Genomic DNA, 25,070 nt, shown 5'->3' on the forward strand with positions numbered 1-25,070 from the left:
TTTGGAATGTAAAGAACAGAGCTCTGTGTTAATTTACAATGTACAGTACATGTATGTACTGTTGCATTCTGGTAAAGTTGTAAACTTTCCAAATCTCTTCATATTTGCTGCACAAATAAAAACTACGTTGTAGAAATGTTGCATAAGAAAAGAAAAAAGGAAGAAACACACTTCTTCTATTATTGTCCATTTTAATTGCGCTTAGCTATGTTTATTATTAATTTTATTTTTTGATTTAAATGTATTATTTAAATAAAATTAATAAAGAAGTAGCAGAATTATACAGCTATCAATTTTAATATAAGAGAAAGATTTTATCTTATTTAGAAATTTTTAATTACTTATTTATTAATACTAATAATAACAGTTTTAATAATTCGTAAAATATTAAATAGGTTTACCGATTTCATTTATAGTTACCAATGTCACCGTGGGCTAATTATACATTTCGTGTAATAGCAAGAAACAAAATTGGGCCCAGTTTGCCAAGTGCACCTTCTGATAGATGTGAAACACCAACAGATGTGCCATATAAAAACCCAGACAAAGTAGAAGGTTATGGAACAGAACCCGACAACTTGATCATATCGTGGACTGTAAGCGACTTTTTTTTTTCTCTATATTTCAATAAATTATATTAACTATAATACATATCGAAGCCTGATGATTAATTTAGTTAAGAGATGGCACCTAACGCCTACCTCTATACCAAATTCATCTCTATTTATTATTTAAATATAGTCATAGATTAGCCTGATTATTTAGGTGTTTATTGGTTTAATTTTATTAACTATTTTAATAATATATTATTAAATGATTTCAAAATAAATGCTGTTTATAAATAACAAGAAATGTTAATGCTTGTAAATTTTGATCTATTTACTTATGTATTAAATACTTCTTTATATGCTTTCTCAATTGAATATATGAGGGAGTTATTTCAAAAATCAGTTTAGAAGACACACATTATGGATTGTTTATTTCTTATTCTAAAATAAAACAATATAAATTAAATTTTATGACAGCTAACTTATTTTCAATACAGTTTTTTTTTTAAAATCTCATTTGCCATATTTATGTGAGGTTAAACTTTCATTCTTTGTTACAGAAAGCCATAATCTGCAATTCCAACTGCCATCTCATTACTATCTTATCACTTTAAAATTCATGACTTCTGAGATTTTTTATAATGGGGAAAGAGGTGGTAGTTACTTGACACCGTGATTCCAGATCAGGGCTATATGCCAGATATTTCAAGTTTCTCTCACTTATAAGTATTAGAAGATACTCTCATTTAGTTAAGTGTTATCATGCAAAAATAAAACATCTTTCGACTGCTTGTTTCAATTTTGTGCAGTTGTATTTGTTATATATATATATATATAGCATTTGAAATGTGTAGTATTTCTCATTATTTTGAGCTTTATTATGTACAGATTTATAAATCAATGGAATAAAATTTTTAAAATTAAATTGTTTTAAAAACTGTTCAACAAAAATAGATGAAATCAGTTAGGTAGTTTAAATTAAGTACATTTACTTTAATACAAAACTACATTTAATACAGTTTATTAATTAAGATTAAAATAGATACTTGTTCCTGCTAATAATATGGCAAGTAGTGTATATTTTAGTACAGATCTTAACTGATACATTAGTTTATATTTATTCAAAATTGGTGTAAAAAATGAGGTTTCTTCAAAGCAGCACCATATTTTGGTCACATCATTGTCTTTGATTTATTCTCCTTTCTTCCTAGTAGATAGTGTATGTGTTACAGTAAAAACCCGTTTTTAGTTAAAACGCGTTTTAACTAGTTGAAACTAGAATTTACTGCTGTACATGTTTTGATTTTAGATAAAACTAGTTTTAACTTTTAACATTAGTTAAAACTAATTTTAGCTACATAAATATGTTTGGGGGAAATAAATAAAGTGACGATTGGAATTAAAACATTTGTATTATTTAACACGATATTTATTGAAAATATTGGTCACACATTTGTGTTATGAACATTAATTAACCCTTTGTCCCCGAAGGCACCGATCGATCGGTACCCTGGCTTTTTAAGCAAAACTTCGAGGGTACCGATTCGTCGTTACTTTGGTAAATATCGATTTTTGTAAAATTTATTAACAACGGATATAATCTTGTTCGATACGAAGTGAATAAAGTATAATAATTCATTATACAGTATTAGTTGATAGCGGTATAAAATTTTGATTTCAAACAAATGTTTGATATAATGTGTGATAATTTCACAACGAATAAACATACACGCATAAGTGTTATATCGAGTTGTACAAAACAATATTCTATGTCTTTCTGGCTCAGTGCCAACAAACAACTACGTAACTAGACAATGTTAATTTTCACAAAATGTTACAAATTATCAAGTTTACCTGTCAGTTCTGATATATATTATTTTTTTTCTTATAAATTTTTCTAATAAAATGCATTGAAAAAAATCTTATTTAAAACTAAAGATATTAATAAATGTAAGTGATTTTTTTCATATAGATATAATGATAATTTGATTTTTGGTGAACTTTTAAAATAATATCGCCCGACTGACCTATATTGCTTTAGGAGGGATCGCAAATTAAACGTAAACCGGATGTCGGGGGAAAAGGGTTAAAGCGATACGAAATTCATCGTACACTATAGGAACGTGTTAGCTGAATGACCTTGGTCGAAACAGTTTTTACTAAGCCATTTTGTTAAAACCCGTTTTGTCTAGTTAAAACTAGTTTTAACTCAAATTCATTTTTGACTAGCAGTAAATTCTAGTTATAACAATGACATCCAGTAAAAACTAGTTTCAACTAGTTAAAATGCATTTTTACTGTAACATATGAATGAAATGCAAATCACATGGAAGTTACATAATTATGTGCTAGCTTGGTACTGCATATGTGGAATAATTTATTTAGCTTATAATGAATAATAACAGTATGGAGTACTAAAACATAACATTTGGATGACATTAGATTTGTTACTTAAATCTGTAAATCCTTTATTTATTTTCAGCCAATGCCGCCAATTGATCAGAATGCTCCGGGATTTTTTTACAAAGTATTTTGGAAACGTGAAGATATCAAACATGCTGCATGGGAACACGAAAAAATAACGGATTGGAAACAAAATCAGTTTATCGTATATAATCAACCAACATTTAAACCGTATCGAATTAAAGTCGAAGCACACAATCAGAGAGGCCAGGCAAATGTTATACCAACTGAAATAATTGGATATTCTGGAGAAGACGGTAAAATAATTTGTATTAATATTTTACTATATAAGTAAAATATTTTAAAATGTATAAAATATTCAATTACATTTGCTTGTTATAACAAAATTTTACAGTCCATTTTAAAAGTATTAATGCTTGATGTGTAAACTATTACGATAGATAAGTTATTTTGATTTATAAAAAAAAAAGTTTTGGGAATTTATAGTTTGTATTTAATGAAAAAATAACTTTATTGTATAAAAAATATTCAAATTTTATATTTTTTTCCATACAAATATTTTGAATATAGATTAATTTCAGAATTTATAAAACAAATTTCCAAAATAGCATTTTAGCATAAAATTATTTCTTTATATTAGGATACTGCATAGTAAATCAATTACTTCTGAATATTATATTATTTATTAGATGTATTTATATTTTTTTTTTTTTTTTTTTTTACTGTTTTATTTACAGTACCAGAAGAAGCACCAAAAAACTTTCACGTGGTGACCGTAAAGGATGCTCGATCTGCTCTGATGGCGTGGAATCACGTGCCTAAACACACAGTTCGTGGACATTTTAAAGGCTACAAGGTATATTGAAACGTCGATCGTATGAATTCTTTATACGTTCGGTATTTTATAAAACGAGTTTAAGTTAAAATATTCATGTTAATGTTCAGAGCATTTTCAAAGAAAATGCATATTGTTATGAATATTAATTTAAATAATTATAACTTTCCAGTTTACTTTTACCCCTTTGTTTAATATATATTAAAGTATGAATTAAAGATAATTATACAAATTTTAAAAATGATCATCAATATCGAAAACATTCTTACAAATTTTAACATATTTAATATGCATATACTATAATATATGTATATGTATATATTGTTAAATATGATTAATTTAAGTTTGATTAATTTGAATTGGGGAATAATTCAAACCTACTATTAGTCCTCTTAAATTTTATTTAAATCTGTTAATTTTAGTATAAATTTAAATCCAAAGCTAATATATATTGCATTTATTGCAAATGATTCTTAGAAATAGCATTTAGTCAACCTCTGAGTTTTGGGTATTCTCTAAAATACATCTTTTCTATAAATTCCTAAGGTGTGAGCAAAATTGTCTCAAGTTTCACACTTTTAATGACATTTTCTTCCCTCTTATACATTGTACAACTATGGAATTGTTTAGTTTGTACAATGTATAAGCGTGGAATGTATAAAAGTTTAACTTAAAAAAAGGTGAAGCAAGGAAAGGTGTGGAATAGAGAGTAAAGAGAAAATATGATAGTGACAAAGAATATGGAACAGTTTCAAACACTATAAAGTTACAGAAAATAAGTTTAATTTAAAAAAAAAAAAATTTAACTTTGATTATTTGAACTTTTTAACTTTTATTCGAATTCAAAAGTTTTGACTACTTATATGCACTTGTTTGTTTGTTTAGTTAAGTTACAGCAACACGACACTTGGGCGATCTGCCTAGGGAGAATGCCTTCTGGGAGGTCTTTTTAAGGGTAACTGGCTCCTATTCAGGCATTACAGACGTGGAGAAAACCTGGAAAATGCCAAGTGGCCAGCCCATCCTGGTGAGGTGCAAACTCCCAGTGTTCGGGGAATAGAACCACTTGGCCACCGGTGGTCCATTTATATACGTGTGAAAGGAAAATAGATATTATAAAAATACAGGTCTTGCTCATAAAAAAAATTATTTTGAGAAAATATTTTGGATAATAAATCATTAAAAAATTGTATTGTGTAATAGATATCATATAAACTGAAAGTATAGTTTTTAAGGAGGATTAATAATGTGTAAATATATTTGACTTTAATATATAAAACAAATCTTTCAATGGACTCCTGTCTGAAATTAACAATATTTAAGGATAAGATTCTTTAAAAATTTTATAGAAATTTTTTTATAAAAGAAATATTTATTGTATCTCAGATTCAAGCTTGGACTCCCGAAGAAGGAGAAGAACACGCGAGGGAAGAAATAGTTGGTCCCGATAAAAATGAATCTCTCGTTAGTATCCTTCGTCCAAATGCAGAAAATAAAATCGCTATATTTGTTTTTAATGAGAGATATACCGGACCACGATCAGAAGTAATTCAGTTCCGTACACCAGAAGGAAGTAAGTTTCGGTTGTAAACGACATTTTTAATATAATTTAATATCAAAATTTTTGAAATGTTTTTAATAGTATGACTAAGTCAAATAATTACATTTTTTGATGTAATAATTACTCATCTGTTGTGACTTAAGAAAGGATATGGACAAATAAATTTTGTTTTTTATAAATATTAAAATTGTTGGGTATCACATCACATGGCAGTGCTTTTTAAAAATGACTTTGCTTATGCTATACATTAATAAAAACAAAAAGGTATATAATAATGTTACTAAATCATATTTTAGCATATTAAAAACCATACAAATTAAACTATCAGTTAAAAAAGATTGACATGCTTTTTCTGATTTTTACAAAAAGGATATATAAGAACCGATTCCAATTATCTGGAAGTATTTTGGGATTCTACTGCTGGTATATAAATTACTTCTCGGGGATTTAATTTTGCTGTTTTAATTGAACGCCTATCTAGGAGACAAACCTCTTCTAATCAGAAAACGGAACAGCTTGTAGATAGAGTTGAGATATAAGGCCACAAAGGAGTTCCATTTCCTAGGTAAAATGTTAACTAACAAGAGCAGAATAGAACATCTGGGGATATTGCATGTTATCTTAGAAAATTCCACATCATATACAAAATGGGTTTTATGACAGCCTGCCACAATCTCCAGCGGAAAAATTTTCAATCAGAAAATGGTTTTATCTTTTAGACGGGAATGCTTAAATGTAAATCCATTACAGAGTTAGTATATTTACGAACAATGTGACACCCAGGACTCTGGATAAAGTAGAAAATAACTCCTACTTTTCTAGATCCAGCATTAGGCACAATGGGTTTTCTGTCTAAAAAGAGATTTACTTTACTAAATATAATGTAAAACAAGATTAAATTAAACCATTTAAATGTACTATGAGAACAAAAACTGATTCTAGAATATTTCATCTTAATTTCATCAATTGATCTCATCTTTACTGGAATTAAATACAGCAATGAGGTTTTAAGTTATAAATATGACAGCTAGTCCCTTTGTTAGTGAATGTTGCTCCAAGGCAGTCGTCCATTAAGCTAGTGGATTATGTAGAATCTTCGCTAACAAAAATAAGGTTGAGAAAATAAACCCTTCCAGACTATTATGCTTCATGATTTAATGAACCAGGAGTAGAGGTGTTTATGTTCTACCACTTAGTTGGTGCATATCTGGTGGATCTGTCACAGGGTCTTAGGATGGCTTTCTAAGAGTTTAAATATTGCACAGGAAGTTCATAAGATACTCCTGTAAGTGTTTTTCCTGACACTAGATAGGGATGGCACTCGCACCCTATCACATGTTTAATAAAATAGATTATACTCTTTCAAGTGGGGGGTATGTGGATGTAGCGGGTGAATAGTCCAAACTTAGCAAATAAATGGAATCCAATGGGGCAAACATAAAAATCAACATTTTAATAGGCAAAAGAAATATATTATATACATGACTCTAATATAAGGTAACATAATCAAACTTAACTCTAAAGACTTATATTCTTAGATGTATTAATATTTAAAACGTATGCAGTTAATCTATAATTCCAAGAGTAATGCTTTCTATCTTATCCTCATGAGGAGAGAGAGTTTACAAGTATATGATAAATCGTACTACTTTATGACGTAAGTCGGTCAGTAGTCGTCTTCTGTTGTCGGCGACTAAACGTTGATATGCAGAAGACTGTGGTGAGAGTTCAGTGGGGAGACGAAAATCTTGCCAGGTACTTACAGTGCACAAGTTAAATATGTGGTTCTATGGCAGATCTATTCTAGGGTTGACTGCCTGGAGGTAGTCAACCCAAGAATATTAATTACTTCTGTCATTGAACTGCTACAAATGGTGAAAAAATCGCCCTTCTTGTCCCTTTCTCTAGCCAATAGTGTCACGGGGAACCGTGGTTTCTACGGGATGTGTGACGAATGCAGAGAGGGTAGACAGACAAGTCATCCGAATTACAGATAAGGCCACGTGGAAAAGGAAGTTGATCTCCCCTTTTCTGCACAAACAATGAATGTAACTTCCCTTCTTGTAAACAGTATTTAAAGAAATAATATATTTTCTTACATTAATTAATCTAATAAATCCTGATTCTCACATAGTTCTTGTTAAATTGTTTTTTTCTATTTTTATTGTAAAAGTTTTTTTAACAGTTATCAAATATTGGAAACTCAGCTTGTGTTGTTTGAGCTCTATACTCAAGCTGACAAAAGACTTATTTTTAAAAGTTTAAAGAAAATTTAGGTGTTGCCATCCTACTCGCTCCTTAGTCTTTCATGATTTGTCATATAGATCAAGACTTAGGAAATTGTTGCCTTATTTTGCAGAAGCTGAATCTTTGAATAGGCGAGGAACTAGATAATTTTTATACTGGGAGTAATACTAATGTTTTAAATTCCTGAAGATCTAATGATTTAATATTAAATCCAAAGAGGTTAAGGATTTTTACAATTAATTAAGTTGTACGGATTATATATTTCAAACAGTTGAAGTGTCAACTATCTGGCTAAATTTACTTTTCTCTTCGCAGCCAGTCTATCTGTTAAAGATTTAATAACAGTAAATGTGAATTTATTAGATAGACTATTAGATTTTAGAGTTTTCGATATTGAAATTGGAAAACGATCAGAATTAAAAATATCGTTTGGATTCACGATGGATAGTGTATTGACTCTGAAACTTTCAAAAATTCATTGTATATAGAAACAAGAAAGATGAAATGATTATTTATCTCTGATCAGTTTGCTATATATTTCGGTTAAAGGGACCTTTCTGCTGGATGCGCACAGTTACAATGATGTACTATTGAAGGCTTTGTTAACTTCAGCTTTATAATGTGGAATGGTTAACCACTCTGCAGTGATCGACGGATGTATCTGTCAAGGGCGATCACGTGGCAGTGGTGAACGACGTCTATATTCTCAAAGAAATTTTGCGGATATTGCCAAAAACTAGTAAAAATTTAACGCAAAAAAAGTCACATAAAAAAGGAATTCTATGACAATAAAAAAGATTTTTCTTTACTAGACATAACTGTTTAAAAGAATTTTTTTGAAACGAAAATGAGAAAAACCTATGGGAAAATTCTTTAAAAATTTCCCACGTTTATTCTCCACTACATTGTGGTAGCTCCGTATCTGACTAACCCACTGTAGAAAGGTTAAGAAAAATATTTCTTTATCATCATTTGAGAAACAACGGTTTGATCCTCGGTGTCTTCATTCAATGAAAACAAAAAACCGAGTATTACGAACATTTCGTAGAAATCTATTGGACGAATGCTGCAAATTAAATAAAAGCTATAAGTCACCATATAAGGCAAAGAAAAAGTTATTTTTGGCTAAAATAAACTCACTGCTATTGAAGACTATAAGTACTAGAGATTTTTGAGCATTAGTTAATAAATTTTGAATTAAGAAACCATGTGAAAATGCTATATCTCCCTCGGATTGGTCGAATTATTTGAGAGAGTATTTCTCTGGACCAAATACAGTAATTTATATCGATTTAAGCTTTGGTAATAATGTTCTTCTTTTGGTTGATCCTATCATTTTGAGGGTATTGGAAATTGTAATCAGAAAATTAAAATCATCTAAGGCCCCAGGTCTTGATGATATAAGGAACAAAATGATAAAATACCTTTCTACAGAAATACTACTAGATATATTGGATATGTTTAATTCCTTTTGGTCTAGTTGCTCTTTTCCTTTATCTTGGAAATGAATTGCTTTAAGGATGATTTATAAGATGGAAAGTAGGCAGACGTCAACTAATTATAGACCAATTGCTTTAATTAGCGTATTTAGAAAGGTTTTTTCGACTATTGTGTCAAATCATCTCCGGAATTGGATGAACGTGTTTAATATTGTTACACCTCTCCAAGGAGCATTTATTAAAAATAGAGGCGTCGAATACAATTTGTTTATTTTGGTTGATCTTATTCAAATATCACTTTCGAGGAAATGAGGGAAATTATATATTGCTTTTATTAATCTCGAGAAAGCTTTTGATACAGTCGATCGTGATTTGTTATGGTATAAACTTATGAGTATTGGTCTTTCTGCATTATTTGTTAATTTATTTAAGAGTCTTTTTTCTAATACTAGATATCTTATAGAGGCGCTTTCATTTTGTACTGATTATGTTGAGTCCAATAGAGGGTTACTTTAAGGAGAACCATTGAGTCCTATCCTTTTTATTTTGTTTTTGAATGATCTTCCTGACCTTCTGAGAGGTGAAAGCTCTATGATAGCATTTTCTTCTCATATTGAAATTAACTGTCTTCTTTATGCTGACGATGTCCTTCTCTTGGCTAATTCAGCTTTTGCACTCGCGGAAAGACTCGATCTTACTTGGCAATATTGTGAAGATAATCGATCGACAATTAATTCAGAAAAGACAAAGCTTATGATTTATCGTAGAGATGGTAAACTTGAAAATACAGAATTTCAGTTTAGAAAATCATAAACTGTAAATTGTGCCAAATTTTAAATATCTAGGTATTTATTTTTCTTCATGGGGCACATTTTCCTATCATTTAAATAAAAGTTTACTTAACACAAGAGCTAAAATCTCAAATTTCATCAAGTTATTTATTAAAATTAAAGGATCCTTCATTAAATAATTATTTTAAATTATTTGATTCCTTGATTGGACCAAGTACTTTTTATGCTTTTCCGGTTTGGGGTGGTCTCTTAGTGGACAGATTTGAGGCAATACAGTTGTTCTACTTTAAACAGGTATTCCATATTAATAGGTCTGTCTCAGGATCTGCACTGAAAATGGAATTGGAAAGACCTCCCCTCGCTATTAATTTATCATTATATTGGTTTCGGTTTTGGAAAAAACTTATTGACTTACCGGAAGATGATTATCAAATATTGATATATACAAGACTTTCACGGCTAAATAGTAATTCATTTTTGAAATGATGGTCTGTTATATTATAGTTAAAGGATTATTAAATAATATTGGATTGTCCTTTAGTTATATGTATTTTTTAAGTGAAAGTTTGTTCCTCCTGGACTGCTGCAATCGACGAACTAAGAGATTTATATTGGTTAAAAGATGTTCATTATTTGAGTGAAAGAGGTTCAGACAATGGAATTTTCCTTAATGGAATGTGGACTTCAGTGCCTTATTTATTGTCTAATTTGAGTTACAAAATAAAGTCATTTGCTGCAAAATTTAGATTAAATAGGTTTTTGATAAACTTAAACGGTAAAATAAGTAATGTCTTGTGTGATGCTGAGTGTTCTTTTTGTGGAATGACAGTGATGACTATGAGAAAAATGCCTTGATTCTTGTAATATTATTTTGGGTATCCAAGTTTCTGATAAATAACTTTTTATAATTGTTTGAAATATGATATACAGAGAAGTCACCATCATTGGCACCAGGATATCAAATTATATTTTTAGATGCAGTGGGTCTGACATCATACTGGATCAGACAAGACATTTTGTTTGAAGTATTTGACAGTTTAGCATCACACCAGATTAGTCAGACTAATGTGTCTGAAACAAAAAGCCAGTACTATCGTCTTTTTCCAGTCGGTCGTCTTTAAGATGGCGTGGGACGAAAAGGTTGCCGTTTGTGCCTGGACGTTCTTTATGGTTTGGGGAAAAGAGTGCAAGAAGCATTTATGGGTCCATAATATTAATTTTAAAAAGGGGGAACTTAACTAATATCTTGTCTGAATGAAGGCAGGATTTATTGAAATTTCACAACTTCACAACAGACAAGCCAGAGACATTTGACCACATTTTGAAGCAAGTTGGGGAAAAACTTCAAAAACAGTCAGTTCAAAAAATCTGGAAAGACTTTTAATAACTCTCAGATAAGGCAAGAATTATTTATGATAATTTTTTTTACATTTTAATGTTATAAATTTCTTTTCATAGATTTTATTTTAATTTAATTTGTTACATGAAAAGCAGAAATAACGAATTACGAAAAATATCTGAAAAAAATTGCTTGGGTCACTACTTTTGTGCTTACTCTGACTGGTGTGTGATGGTCCACAACAGTCTGTCTGATACACGTATCAGACACGACGAAGCACAAGCTACCGTCATCTTTTTAACTAATCGTCACTAACGTGATTAAAACTGTCTCGGACAAGATGATTGATCCAGTGTGTGGTGTCCCCTTTGATACAGTGGAAACATCATTGTTTCACTATGTTTCGGGCAGTTTTGTATTGTGACTAAGACTGTCGTGTCTGATCCAGCCTAAATGATTCTGATGTATTAATTCTGTATCTTTATATTAAGAAAGGCAGAGTTTTTATTATTTAGCAAACAATTTAATGTGCCTAACTTTTTTATTATTATTTTAGCTCCTGGCCCAGTTGCTAGTTTTGATGCCGTGCCACTGGGTGCAAGTGCATTTTATCTGATATGGAAAAGACCATTAGAACCGAATGGAAATTTAACCGGCTATAGGATATATTATGAAGAAGGTATGTTTTAGATAATTGAAAATATCATATATTACATCAGCACGTATTTGTATTGATTATATGTTTTAAATTACACAGTTCAATTCTTAACTTTTCTAAAATTTTATTTAAACAATTAAAAAGCTGTGTATTTGCTAATTCTAAACATAGTAAAAGTTCAAATATTTTTCATTTTTATCTCGAAAATTATAAAGTCGGGTCATTTCTTGGCAAGACTATTACCTGCCAGTTTATAGATACTAGTGGTATGCTAAAACAATAACATGTTCGTTAACATTTTAAAGGTTTTTCAACCAATCTTAACATCATACAGTTATGCATCCTATCATCTTCGGAGTGATTAGAGAGTGAGAAGTGGAAGCTTATGGCTGCATGCATTGGTGCAAAATGTATAACAATGTCTGCAATGTTCAGATTTTGTATCTTATTAAATTTTGCAAAATTGAAAATATGGTAGCCCTTGCACCACTCTGGTTTCATAGATGCCATATTAACAAACTTATACTGTAATTAAATGTTTATTCAGAGAAAATAAATAGTTATACTGTTTAAATATAATGTTTTTAAACAGTTTTTTCCACTGTAGTGATTAATTTTTAATGCTGTAAAATATTTTTAGGTTTGCAATTGATCTTCTGTAATCATTATATATACTTTGCAGAAGGGTTTAAAACAAAAATATAACAGTCTGTTTACCTTTTAAATAATATTCTTAAAGAATACAGTAGAGCATCGATTATCCGACTTAATTGGGGACTGGGGTTGGTCGGATAACCGAAAAGTATGAAAAAATACATTATTAGTATAGTGTATCAGGCTTGGTTTAAATACTAGCCTCCCTTTCTTGGTCGAGCCAGTGCTGCCAGCTAAAACATGCAAAAATTTAACAAAAGTAATATTAAAGTAGCCAAGACATAATCAAATATTGTAGTGCCACATCACTAGTGGACATTTGAATTTTCCGACTAGAACACGGTCGGTTAATCGGAGATCGGATAATCGATGCTCTACTGCAGGGGTCCCCAACCTTTTTGTATGTAAGAGCACATTCTAGAATACCGGCTGGACGACGGGCACCATTTATTTTTTCAAGGTGAATTTATATTTGGACATAGTTAACAGTGCCGGATTAAGCCTCTAGCGGGCCCTAGACAAAATTTAAATTGGGGCCCCATTTAAATAAGTTGCTTCTAAACAAATCTTATATAATGTGACATTAGCATGGGTGACACCTGGTGCGGATATCGTGGTGTCACCCAGAAATATTTGTAGACGGTGCCAGAGATATCGTGGCGGAGATTGCTTCTGACACACGGATAGCTGTTGACCTTTTTTTTTTCTTTTTTTTTTTTTAAGTTAACGACTGCTGAAATTTGTAGGTCACTCCAAGTTACGGGCCCTACACGTTTCCCTACTTTGATTTTACGGTATTCAGAACGGACCGTTTTACTTCATTTCAGGTATGGGAAATTGCATTGGTGCAGATTTGGCGGAAGGGAAAAAGAGATCAGTCGCATTTCGCTTTCTGCTTTCATCTGTGTTGGATGCCATTTCTACTTTTGAATGGTTAATCATTCAAAGTGAAAAAACTTTTACATAGCATTTTATTGAAAACCGAAATATTTTTATTTTTATCGTGGTTGCACAGTGGCGGGCACACGTAAAACGATTGGCGGGCGCCATGGTGCCTGCGGGCATAGGGTTGGGGACCACTGCTCTACTGTATTAGCAAAATTTTTGGAATACTAATTAATTATTAAGCTTTTTGTGTTACATGCTGCACTTTATAATAATTTATAAGAATGGCATTAGTTATAAAAATATTATTTAAGAAAAATTTACTGTGAGACAAAAGGAAAATGTAATTTAAAATAATGTAAAGCAAATTAGTACTTTTTAAAAACAGACTTGTTTAAATTAATTGACTATAAAGATGTCTTGATTTTCTATAAGGCATTGAGGACTGAACTTTGATGTGTCATAGGGCCCAATATATTTGATCTTTCAAGATTTTGACTTTTTCTGTTAATATACATGATTTGAAGTGGCCGGGGCATGTGGGTGCTGGGAGGCGGCCAAAGTCTCGTTCCTCCTTTTTGTCGGCTAACAGGTCCGTGAGACCTGCCCACGTCAAGATGGCGGTTCGGATGAGTTACGCGTTACGTGTTACGCGTTTTTATGCGAGTGGAGGAAGTGAATGGGGTTGACGGTAGAGCAGCGGATGATAATATTCGAATAAAGGACACTACGACGGATAATAACAACAACAATGATTTATTAAAGCTAACATGACAATTACAAAAACGGCGGGCGTCTGTCGCCTGAGTTCGGATTCGCGGAGGGAGAGTTCACAGGAAATGGGGTCATACCTCGTGATCCGGGTCGGTCCTTCCTCTAGGTCAAGGTATCATCGGCAAGGTAGGCCTTTCGTTCGGGCGGGTTCCGTCGGGACTCGGGACGCTCGCGCTCTGTCTAATCGACACTACGTAACCGACCTGGGGTCGATCGGACGGACTCTATGTAACCGACCCCCTTTTTCTGCTCTCGTCGCCCTTTTATTGAGGTGGTCACGTTGTTCAGCTTCACCAATCCGCACCTTTCGTCGGTTGTTCCTTCTGATTCATTTTTTTTCCCTTTGACTCATATCCCTTTTCCTTCTACACGCGCGGAAAAGGATGTATCATTACCGGCTTAATTCCGGTGGGTTTGAACTTTTGAAAGTTCGAATTCTGGTGGGTTCGAACTTTCACATTAAAGCAAATTAGTACTTTTTAAAAACAGACTTGTTTAAATTAATTGACTATAAAGATGTCTTGATTTTCTATAAGGCATTGAGGACTGAACTTTGTGTCATAGGGCCCAATATATTTGACCTTTCGAGATTTTGACTTTTTCTGTTAATATACATGATTTGAAATTAAATATTCTAGTAAATGAAAGTATTAAATAAATTTCTATATTTTTCAGTACATGGAACTGCTCTAGGTCCAAAAATAGAGCGAAAACCTCCTATCACTATGCCAATAGAAACGAGAGCAAAATTAGCTGGGCTCAAACCAAATACAAAATACAGAATAACTATCTATGCAACTACAAAAGTAGGACAAGGAATGCCTTACTTCATTGAGCTTAAAACAAATAAAGAATCGGATATCCGTAAGTAAATTACGTATAGTTGTTTATTTTAACCATAATCGGTAAGTCTAAAAATAAGTCACAAAATACCATATATATAACGAAAGCAAGTATATGTTTGATAAGATCAATTTATCATTATTAGATAAAAGAAAAAGTACAAGCAAATGGCGTACAATAAAGTATACATTGTATTCTTTTATCTGAAGTTGGTATTATCAAATATGTCAGTAAACTTTTATTTAATCTAATTGTCATCAGAAAATTTTTTTACTTTGAATATCTCAATATGATAAAACCAATATTTTTCATTCACTTTTTCATAATATTAGTCATCTTGGAATAGTAAAAAATTACTAATTTACATCAGTGTATAGACTATTAAGTTGACATAAGATATCTTATTTTTACGAGGGCTGTTCAGAAAGTTTGTGGCCTTGCCTATGTGCGGCGCTGCTATCAATTTAATTTTTGGCGGGAATAATTCAGCCATCTTTGCTAAAGATACAATACCAATTTCCGCTTGATTTATCATAAAGTTTTACCACGACAGCTTAGCAGATAGTCAGTGTGCACATGCTTTGCTCAAAAATGGAAAAGACGGAGACTCGTGCGGTCATAAAATACTGGATGAAAAAAAGGGTTGACCCCATCTCAAATCAAAGCTGACATGGATGAAGTTTTGGGAGAGTCTTCTCCTTCGTACACCACTGTGAAAAAATGGACAGCCAGTTTTAAATCTGGCAGAGAGAGTGTGGAAGATGACCCTCGCAGCGGATGGCCGTCAACTGCTGTCACTGAAGAAAATATCGACAAAGTCCACGATTTGGTGTTAGCAGATCATCATTTGAAAACGCGTGAGATAGCTGAGACAACAGGCATCTCTGTCGACCGAGTGCACCACATCCTAACCGAAAATTTGGGTATGACGAAGGCCTCGGCAAGATGGGTGCCGCATCTGCTGACCGCCGAGCAAAAACGCGTTCGCACTTTGATGTCAAAGGAGTGTTTGGACCCACAGGATTTCTTGCGTCGGTTTGTGACTACTGATGAAACGTGGATCCATTACTACACTCCTGAAACAAAAGAACAAAGCAATGGAAACACCACAGTTCGCCACCACCAAGGAAGGCAAAGACTGTTCCATCAGCGGGGAAAGTGATGGCCTCTGTTTTTTTGGGATGCTAAAGGGATCTTTATTGACTACCTAGAAAGAGGAAAGACCATCAATACTGTCTAGTACTGTGAACTTTTGGAAAAACTGAAGAAAGAAATCGAAGAAAAGAGGCCACACTTGAAGAAGAAAAAGGTTCTGTTCCACCACGATAATGCACCTGCACATTCCGCCAGAATCACTGAACAAAAGACAAACGAACTTCTCTTCCAATTAGTTTCACATCCACCGTACTCACTTGATTTGGCCCCCTTTGACTTCCACCAAGAATTTTTTTAGGTTTGGAAAAACCAAACCTAAAAAAATTCTTGGCTGGAAAGAGATTTCACTCAAAGGACGAAGTCATCTCTGAAGTGAACAAGTATTTTGCACAGCTTGACAAATCGACTTACTGTGATGGCATAAAAAAGCTAGAACATCGCTGGAATAAGTGCATTGCTAACAAAGGAGACTACATTGAAAAATAAAAAAGTTTTAACATTATTTTGTTTGTTGTTCTATTTGAAGCCACAAACTTTTCAAACAGCCCTCATAAATAATTTAGTTATAAATAAATACTTTTTCTAAAATAAGAAGTAAAACAACTACAGTTCCTGTGACTGGTGTGCTTCTCCAAGGAAATCAGAGGACTTCACAAACGTTTTGGCACACCTGATCTGTTATAACTCGTTCTTTAATTCAATGGAACCACTTACCAACAACAACATGGTGTACCCATGGGAAGCCCAGTCGCTGGAGACCTCTGCAAGATTATGGTCAGAAAACTTGAAACAGAATTCATTTCTTCTCAGCTCCCACATATTCTCCTACTGAGACCTGATTGATTTGACGATATCCTTATATTATGGAAGGACATCCCAAATATTCCGGCCTTAAACGATACCTTCAACGATAACCCATATGGATTGACGGTCGAAATGGATCAAGCCCACCCCACCCAGGCACACTTCTTAGACATTAACATCACAATGGAGGGATTATCTATCAATACGGAAGTCTATCATAAACCATCTACCGAACCTTTGTATATACCTGCAATTTCCTGCGATCCACCACAGTACAAGATGGCAGCTTTTAAGGCATTAATCAGAAGGGCGCGCACACATTCCTCCTCACAGACAGCCTTCAACTCCAAAATGCGACACATAAAGAGAATAGCAAAACAACATGGCTATCACAACATTGCACGCGAAATGAACAACGAGGTACTACCACATCTATCTACTCACACCTCTCCTTCCAATGATTCCCTTGTTATCTATGTACCAATCACGTACAACTTGGCACTTAAGCCCATTTACTACCAGGTAGCGAAGAAGAAGAATCTCCGCTTAGCATTTAGGAGGTGCACCACTATTTTCAAGTGGCTTAGGAACGGAAAAGACACTCCTGATAGAAATAGACTTCCAGGGATATACTCTGTACTCGTCATCGACTACAGAGACGACAGCAAAGCCATCTACATCAGATCCACTAAACGCAACTTAGAAACGAGGATTAATGAACGCAAAGCGGACACAATACATCATAGAAAAAACACTGCCCTAGCAGTCTATTCATCCAACCCAGAGTTATTCACTCCACGTTCCGCCAAGAATACCTCAAATGGCTCGAGGCTATTTACATATTCCTCAACACACACAGGTATTTGCACTGTATTAATTTTAAAGACGAAATCACGTTAACGACAGCATGGGAGGCCTTCCTCAATAAATCTCTAAAGTAGCACTATACTCTCATCATGCAGGTTCAATATGACGACATCGGTTACACATGACAACGCTCCAGAACAAATTTTTTCTAAAACAACGGGAAATTAAAATTTAGAATACAGAATTCCATTACACCTGAAGAAGAACCAGGCTAGGTTCGAAAATGTTTGCGAAGTCCTCTGATATCCTTGGAGAAGAAGCACACCGGTCACAGGCACTGTAGTTGTTTTACTTCTTATTTTAACTCTTTCCAGTGTTTATTCTTTCTATTTCATTTAAATACTTTTTCTTTCATATATAATAATGAAGTTAAAACTTTTGAAAGTAAAATTAAATTTTTGAATACATAGATGTTTAATGTTTATTTTGAAAACATTATATATAATACAGAGTGTCTGAAAGTTTACTGTGCAGTGAGAAATTCATAATGAAATTAAAGTGATATGTACCATTTTGCATATGAGATCTCTAATTTGTCCTTACAGTATTGTATACAATTTGCAGGTTTTGTACGAAATATTGTACACAGCTTTAATGTTATCACAAATTTCTCACTGCACAATAACTTATCTTGTATAAATTTCAATGTTGCTAATTATATAAGTAATGCTTTGCACGAATATTGTTCGGCCAATAAAACACAATTTCAGAGCAGCTGAGCTCATAATATAAGTAATTGGGTGATGATAGAGATGGCTGGAATTAAAAAAATGGCATTTAATACTTTCAGCTCCCGATGCACCAAATTTTAAGTGGTATAATTTACCAGACGAAGAAGGTAAAGCAGGTGTTCTTGTCACTTGGATGCCAGCAGTAGAAGGAAGGCCTGGAAGCCATTTTTATGTACAATACAGAAGAAAAGGTGAGCTTTAATCATTATTTTTTAAAGTAGTAACTATTTGTTTAATGTGTTTAGACAATATTCAAAAGTAAATATTGATTAAATCTTTAACTTCTGAAATGTTTATTATTACATTATTAGTAAATGGCATTTCAAGAATAAAAACTACTAGTTACTGAATCTACAAAGATATGTGAAGGAACACCCATCTCTCCTGGTTTCTGGCATAAATTCTATGAATTATTTATTCATCAGATTTACTAAAATTTTAACAAATTTGGCTTACTGAAGCTTATTTGGCAATAAACTTCATTGCTTTAGAAATACAATTTGACAATAAGTCAAATTGTATTTTGGCATCATTGGTAGTGTGATTTATAGTTGATTTAATATTTCATTTATTTTAATTTATGGCTTTCTGATGATCATCATTTATTAGATAGGCATCTATTCTTTATATTAAAATTAAATGTAACAACTAAACTTGGAATGTGGATAGAATAGCAAATTAACTTGGCAGACACTTGATAAATGTTGGACAAATTTTCCATTTTGTCTATCATTAGGGATTTTTCTCTGCTTATACGAGGGCCATTCTAAAAGAAAAGAACGTTTTGATCTGACGAGCCACGCAGTTCTCCCACAACTTCTTACGACTGCGTCATGGAACCTTTCTGTTTTTTCGCATCAGTCTGATGCTAACAGCAAGCCACAATGATCATTTACTGTTTATAGTGTGACAAAATTAAAGATCCCACCAAGTGTGAGATTTGTAGTGTAATATGGTTTTTGAATGCAAAAAAAGTCCACCCTATCGAAATTTATGGACAGCTAACCGAGGTTTATCTGTGTAAATTTTCACTGATTATGCTGTGCCATTCAAAACAAATGGCGGGAATTGTTGTCCAGAGGCGTTGTGCTTCTTCAGGATAACGCACTTTCGCATGCTGCTGCGTTGACAAAGAACTTGCTTCAACAGTTTAAGTGGGACGTTTTTGAACATCCTCTTTATAGCCTGGACTTGGCTCCATGTGATTACCATCTTTTCCCAAAATTGAAGGATTTTTTGGCCGGGAATCACTATGGAAGTGACAACAAACTGAAAGATGCCGTTAATGAAGGTTCAAGAACTTGGCAGTAACTGAGTGTGCAGAAGGCATAGAAAAGCTGGTGATATGCTTTGACAAATGTTTAAATTTGTATGGTGACTACATAGAAAAATAGCTAAGGTATCATATGTGTTGTAAAATAAGTTTTGTTTCATTATCTTAAATAAAAATATCTAGAAAAACAAACATTCTTTAATTTTAGAATGACCTTTGTATTTCATGTCCCTTGAACATATTGCTGAAAAATTTAAGAAAATGTTTAATAATAATGTTTTCCTACTAATTCATGTCAATATCAAATTGTGTTTGATGTTCAAGATATGAGAAATAGTCTGTGAGAAGATTGTCATTAAAGCTGTGATCCCGATATTGCTGACCTGCAAGACTTATGTAAAAAGAATTAATGAATAGATCATTAATTATTTTTACATAAATTTGAAATGTATTATAACAAACAATAGATCTTTCATTGCTAGTTGACTCCACTTGAAAAAGTAAACAAGCTGTCAAATGTGCTAAAACGTTTAAGGAGTCTAATTGATTTATAGGAATTAAGAGCATTTTAGTTAATCTAAAATGCTATTAATTCAATATTAGAACAGAGAACAACAAATTGTTCTCTGTTTGAATACATTATTTTTTTGAATTAAGCATTCTGATACTGAGATATCTATAGTCTAAAAAATGTTTAATATATCAATTAGACTTATTAAACTTTCTAGCCTGTCAGATTGTAACAAACTGGATTTTTTTCCCTGCATTATGTTGTCATAAACAATGTAAGTACTATATCTCATTGAGGATACAATGAGCATATCAATATTTTACTATTACATGTTTGTCTTACCTTGTTTTTATAGAAATGTTTTATGTTTTAGGCTTTAAAGCTTGCTTAAATAAATTACAAGATGTATTTGATTTTAGGAGAAAATCAATGGGAAAGCACACCACCCGAAGAAATTAAGGATACTACTGTTGTTAGAGGTCTAGAGTTAGGCACTTTGTATGAAATGAGGGTGGTGTCTGTCGACGGTACCTACCACGTACCTAGTAAAATAGAGGAAATAGATACGGGTGATTTAAGTAAGTATAAAAGTTGTCCAAAAGAATGTAGGTTACTAAATTAATAACTACACTGTGTGACTTTTTTCATTTAGCTATTGCAGCTCCCGATTCTGCCGATAATGTGGCAACCGCTGCGTGGTTTATCGGAATGATGTGTGCCATTGCTTTGTTACTATTACTATTAATTATCGTGTGTCTCATAAAAAGAAACAGAGGAGGAAAGTATTCTGTTCACGAAAAGGAAGCTGCTCAAGGACACGATCTTGACTATCCAGACGACGGAGGTTTTAACGAATACACTAAACCGTAAGTAGACAAAATAAGTACGGAACAATCTTTTAGATTTGATAGTTTAGGAAAAGAGTAAATTTTGCAAATTTGTTATCATTAAAATTAAATTTTAAAGAAAATTTTTTTTATATTTCAGAAGGATAGACAACCAAAATATTCCTAGGGGAAGTAGAATGTCGTTAAGCAGTAGTTTAAAAGGTGCGGAAAGTGATACGGATAGTATGGCAGACTACGGCGAGGGAGAAACCGGACAGTTTGGAGAGGACGGTTCTTTCATAGGTCAATACGGTGCAAAAAAGAAGAAAGAAGAACCAACATCTCCGTCAGCCTTAGCTACTTTCGTATGATTTCTAGTTGTCCACTAACGACAGTTTAGACATTTCATTTGTATCGATCATTTACAGTCGGTTCTCGTTGTCATAAGGTCTTAATTAATTTTCGATTCCATAGATTAATATGTTTAAAAGTCGACTGCCAAAGAAATTGAACTAGTAACACGACATGCTCATTAATATGTTTAAACTTTGCCTACGTTCACATTCCGTATTTTGTTATGTTATTTTTAAATCCTCCTCCTATTTTCAATTACATTTGCCCAGTATCCACGAACGGTCGTAAGATACTGAGACAAATGTTTAAAAGAAAAATTTATATAAAAAAAATATATATATATTTACATATACATATATATTATATATTAAAATGATAAAAATATGAATAATTTATTTTAGATTTTCCATGAGAATGCATAAGAAATCTGCTACATTTGGCATAAATCTCATTCCAATTTTTTTTTTTTTTTAACATTAAACTGTTAGTGGAAATTTTCAAAAAAAACCTACCATTAAAATAGCTGCACATTTTTTTCATTCCTTGTAACTAATTTTAATGGCAGCTATGGTAAGATCACAGATTGATCATCTTAATTAAGCATCCTGATGGAAAAACTAAGAAAATTTTTGTTTGTACTAATATTATTTAAGTATGGTGATTCTTTGAAGTAGACTCGTTATATTTTAAATATTTTTAAAGCATACTTTAAGCATTTAGAATGTAAAAGGATCGGCATTTGGACCATTGACATTAAAAGTACAATTTCACAGACTAGACCCACACACACACTACACATGCCCGTACCTTCTGACGATACAAAGTACAAAGCAAAGTGAAATTTAATCACAAATTTCTAACGAGGAAAAAACTTTTATACGAGACTTTCTATTTATCGTCTTAAATTATATCTTTTTTATTATAAAAAAGAAATCATTTTGTACGTATCGAAACTTTCATGCAGTTGCGGTACGACGAACACACAGTATGACGACTACTAATAAAAAAAAAAAAAAACATTTGTTACGACAGGCAAAGGTTGATCCTGCGCGTACTGTGATTATAATTATTCATTTTCAATTTAAATGGTGCAGATAAATAATTGCTTAAGTGATTATTTGAATCGCCGATGATCAAAATAAATTCCGACGACGTCGGAGTTGACTTTCGAATGCATTAAAGCGGGGGTCCTCTTTCTCCAATAGTTGGAACGCTACATTAATTATAGCAGTGCTAATTGTTGATATAGATAAATGTGTTGATCACATTATTTAGGTCTACTTTATTTAGAATTCACTATTATAAAATGGAAAAAAAAAAGTTGTATTTTTATAAATTTGTTCATTTAGATGTTTGTTTTTTATACATATTTTTATATTGGACAATTGATAAAATAGCAACAGAGAAAATATTTTAAGTTTTTAATGCTATGAGGTTGCTTATTCCATAAATATTTTTGCTATTCTCTGTATATCTTCGACGTAAAGACGGTCGTAAAGTATTGTGGTTGTGTTGTTTTTATTATTCCTTTCTCTGTACTAGAAGCACACACCTTTTCTCTTTACTTAAACCATTGGCAAACGTTTAGTGTCACAAAGTTTACACAGTGGCAATTGCATAAGTTTTTGTGATGCTTTAATTCATCAGTTTTTTTTTTTTGTTTTGTTTTGTTTTTTCGTTGAACGTCTCGTTTGTCTTTGGTACGTTTCCGTGCGTTGTGTACACCTCTGTGTTATGGCATAAAGAAAAAAAACACAATTGCTATGGCTCTTTCTCAAGCACAATCGTCGCCATTTACGTAGGATAGGTTGCAAGTATATGTCTCGTCTGCAGAATGATGTGTCTCGGGTAGGCACCGTGTCCCATTGATTTCGCAAGTAAGTCTGTGTTACACGCCATTTTAGTGCTTTAAGACCAATTTGTTGTGCCGACGTTACGTTGCACGTGACCGGTACCAAAAAAAAAAAATTATATATATATATATACTGGCAGGACGTGGAGAAATGTTGCCTTAATTATTATTTATAAGAACTATTTTGCTACATACGATTTTAAGAGGTAAAGAGGGACGTTAAATTTTTCATTCGTTGCGTGTAATTCTCTGTATGGCATGTCTCGAACTATGCATTTTTAACACTACGTTTTGCCATTATTTTGTACATGACTTTGAAAGTTGTATCACGAAAGGATTCACACCGTATTTTTGATGTTAGAAATTAGGTGTATACATAAAAAAAAAAACGGGGGAAAACGCTATTTTATTTACATACTTTGTTGAAGATCTGAGCAATTTAGTGTGATTTTTATTTTTTTTCTTATTCTTTGTATGCGATTTCAATCAGGACAATGCAAATCGAAGGAATAACAAAAGCCACTGTTGTCTTCCCAGTCGATGGTTCCTTAATTTTCATGTAAATCAAACTTTGTAATGCAAAATATGTATAAACCGATCATCATCTCGTAGACGATCGACCGAAAACAATTTGGTATTTGGGAGAAACAAGCTGCCGGAAAATATCAATTGTACAGCATTTATACGAACAGTATTGTGTTATTTTGTGTAAAATGATAAAGCGATCATTTTGTCATACGAAATTTAATTAACCGTTAGAATTTCTTTGTTAAATATTGTAATTTTTTTTTTTGCATTATTTTATAAGACGATTCGATGTGGTAAAAAAAGTTTAATCTCTCATTTATTGTTTTCTTTATCGAATCGAATAAATAAATCAGCAGGGATCCAGTACGAGAGTACATCATATTTTGCTACTTGCCATGACAATGTACACTGCCAGTGTACCCTGTTGATAACAAAAGCTCCCAATAAATATTTGTCTTGGTATTTAACGAATGGACTTTTATTAATTACGGTGCCTAATCTTTGTTTTATGAGTTTCGTGGAAAAAACATGAAAGACACTTAAAATCAAATCCAACTCTGTGACTATATTTGGAAAAGCTGTACATAGTTGCACATAGCTATGTACGGCATCTGTAAAGCACTTTTTATTGTTTCGCTATGTTCTATACATAGCCAGACAATAAAGCTCTTTATTCTTCGGACTACGTCGTTAACAAAGACTTTTTGCCTTTGCACCTACGTTTTTGGCCCAAACATTCAGGAAAAAATTTTTACTTACATTTAGATACTTGACTTTTTGTATTATAAAGGAATTCTAGTATTTATGTTTTGACTTCAGTACATGAAATTTTCTGTAACGGTAACAAATTTACGATATTTACTCCTCTTCCAAGAACTCTTCTTCGCTGTCTTATCGATTTCTAGAGTTACTTTTTAAACTCGTGAGCAAAAATAAAAGAATTGAAAACATAGATACGGAATTCTACCCACGTGTAATGCGCCTTCTTATTTCTCCCTCACAGATTTGGGTGAAAAGGTGCGCATTACACGCGCAAAATACGGTTACTCGTTTTACATAAAATGCAAAATTTAAAAAGTCGTAACAATGCTGGGCTGCAATTTTTAATTTTGTAATTTAAACTAACCCTTCCACATCTGGTCTCGATTTTAGTAGTGTCTTGTCCCCGTA

At 32.5% G+C, this 25,070-nt stretch overlaps 1 protein-coding gene across 1 annotated transcript in view; it reads left to right on the forward strand.

Moving 5' to 3' along the window:
* The window catches only part of LOC136968673 (neuroglian-like), a 70,770-nt gene extending 46,403 nt beyond the window's left edge, over window positions 1-24,367 (forward strand). Inside the window, 10 exon segments of the mRNA XM_067262674.1 lie at window positions 417-596; window positions 3,031-3,268; window positions 3,710-3,828; window positions 5,194-5,380; window positions 11,741-11,863; window positions 14,831-15,019; window positions 18,615-18,746; window positions 20,759-20,917; window positions 20,992-21,205; window positions 21,327-24,367. Coding sequence (XP_067118775.1) covers window positions 417-596; window positions 3,031-3,268; window positions 3,710-3,828; window positions 5,194-5,380; window positions 11,741-11,863; window positions 14,831-15,019; window positions 18,615-18,746; window positions 20,759-20,917; window positions 20,992-21,205; window positions 21,327-21,537 — 1,752 coding nt within the window. The 3' untranslated portion in view covers window positions 21,538-24,367.
* Window positions 24,368-25,070: the final 703 nt, after the last annotated feature.

The sequence above is a fragment of the Centruroides vittatus genome, unplaced genomic scaffold (assembly GCF_030686945.1).
Source record: "Centruroides vittatus isolate TY-2023 unplaced genomic scaffold, ASM3068694v2 contig_1506, whole genome shotgun sequence".
In the NCBI taxonomy this organism is placed as follows: Eukaryota; Metazoa; Arthropoda; class Arachnida; order Scorpiones; family Buthidae; genus Centruroides; species Centruroides vittatus.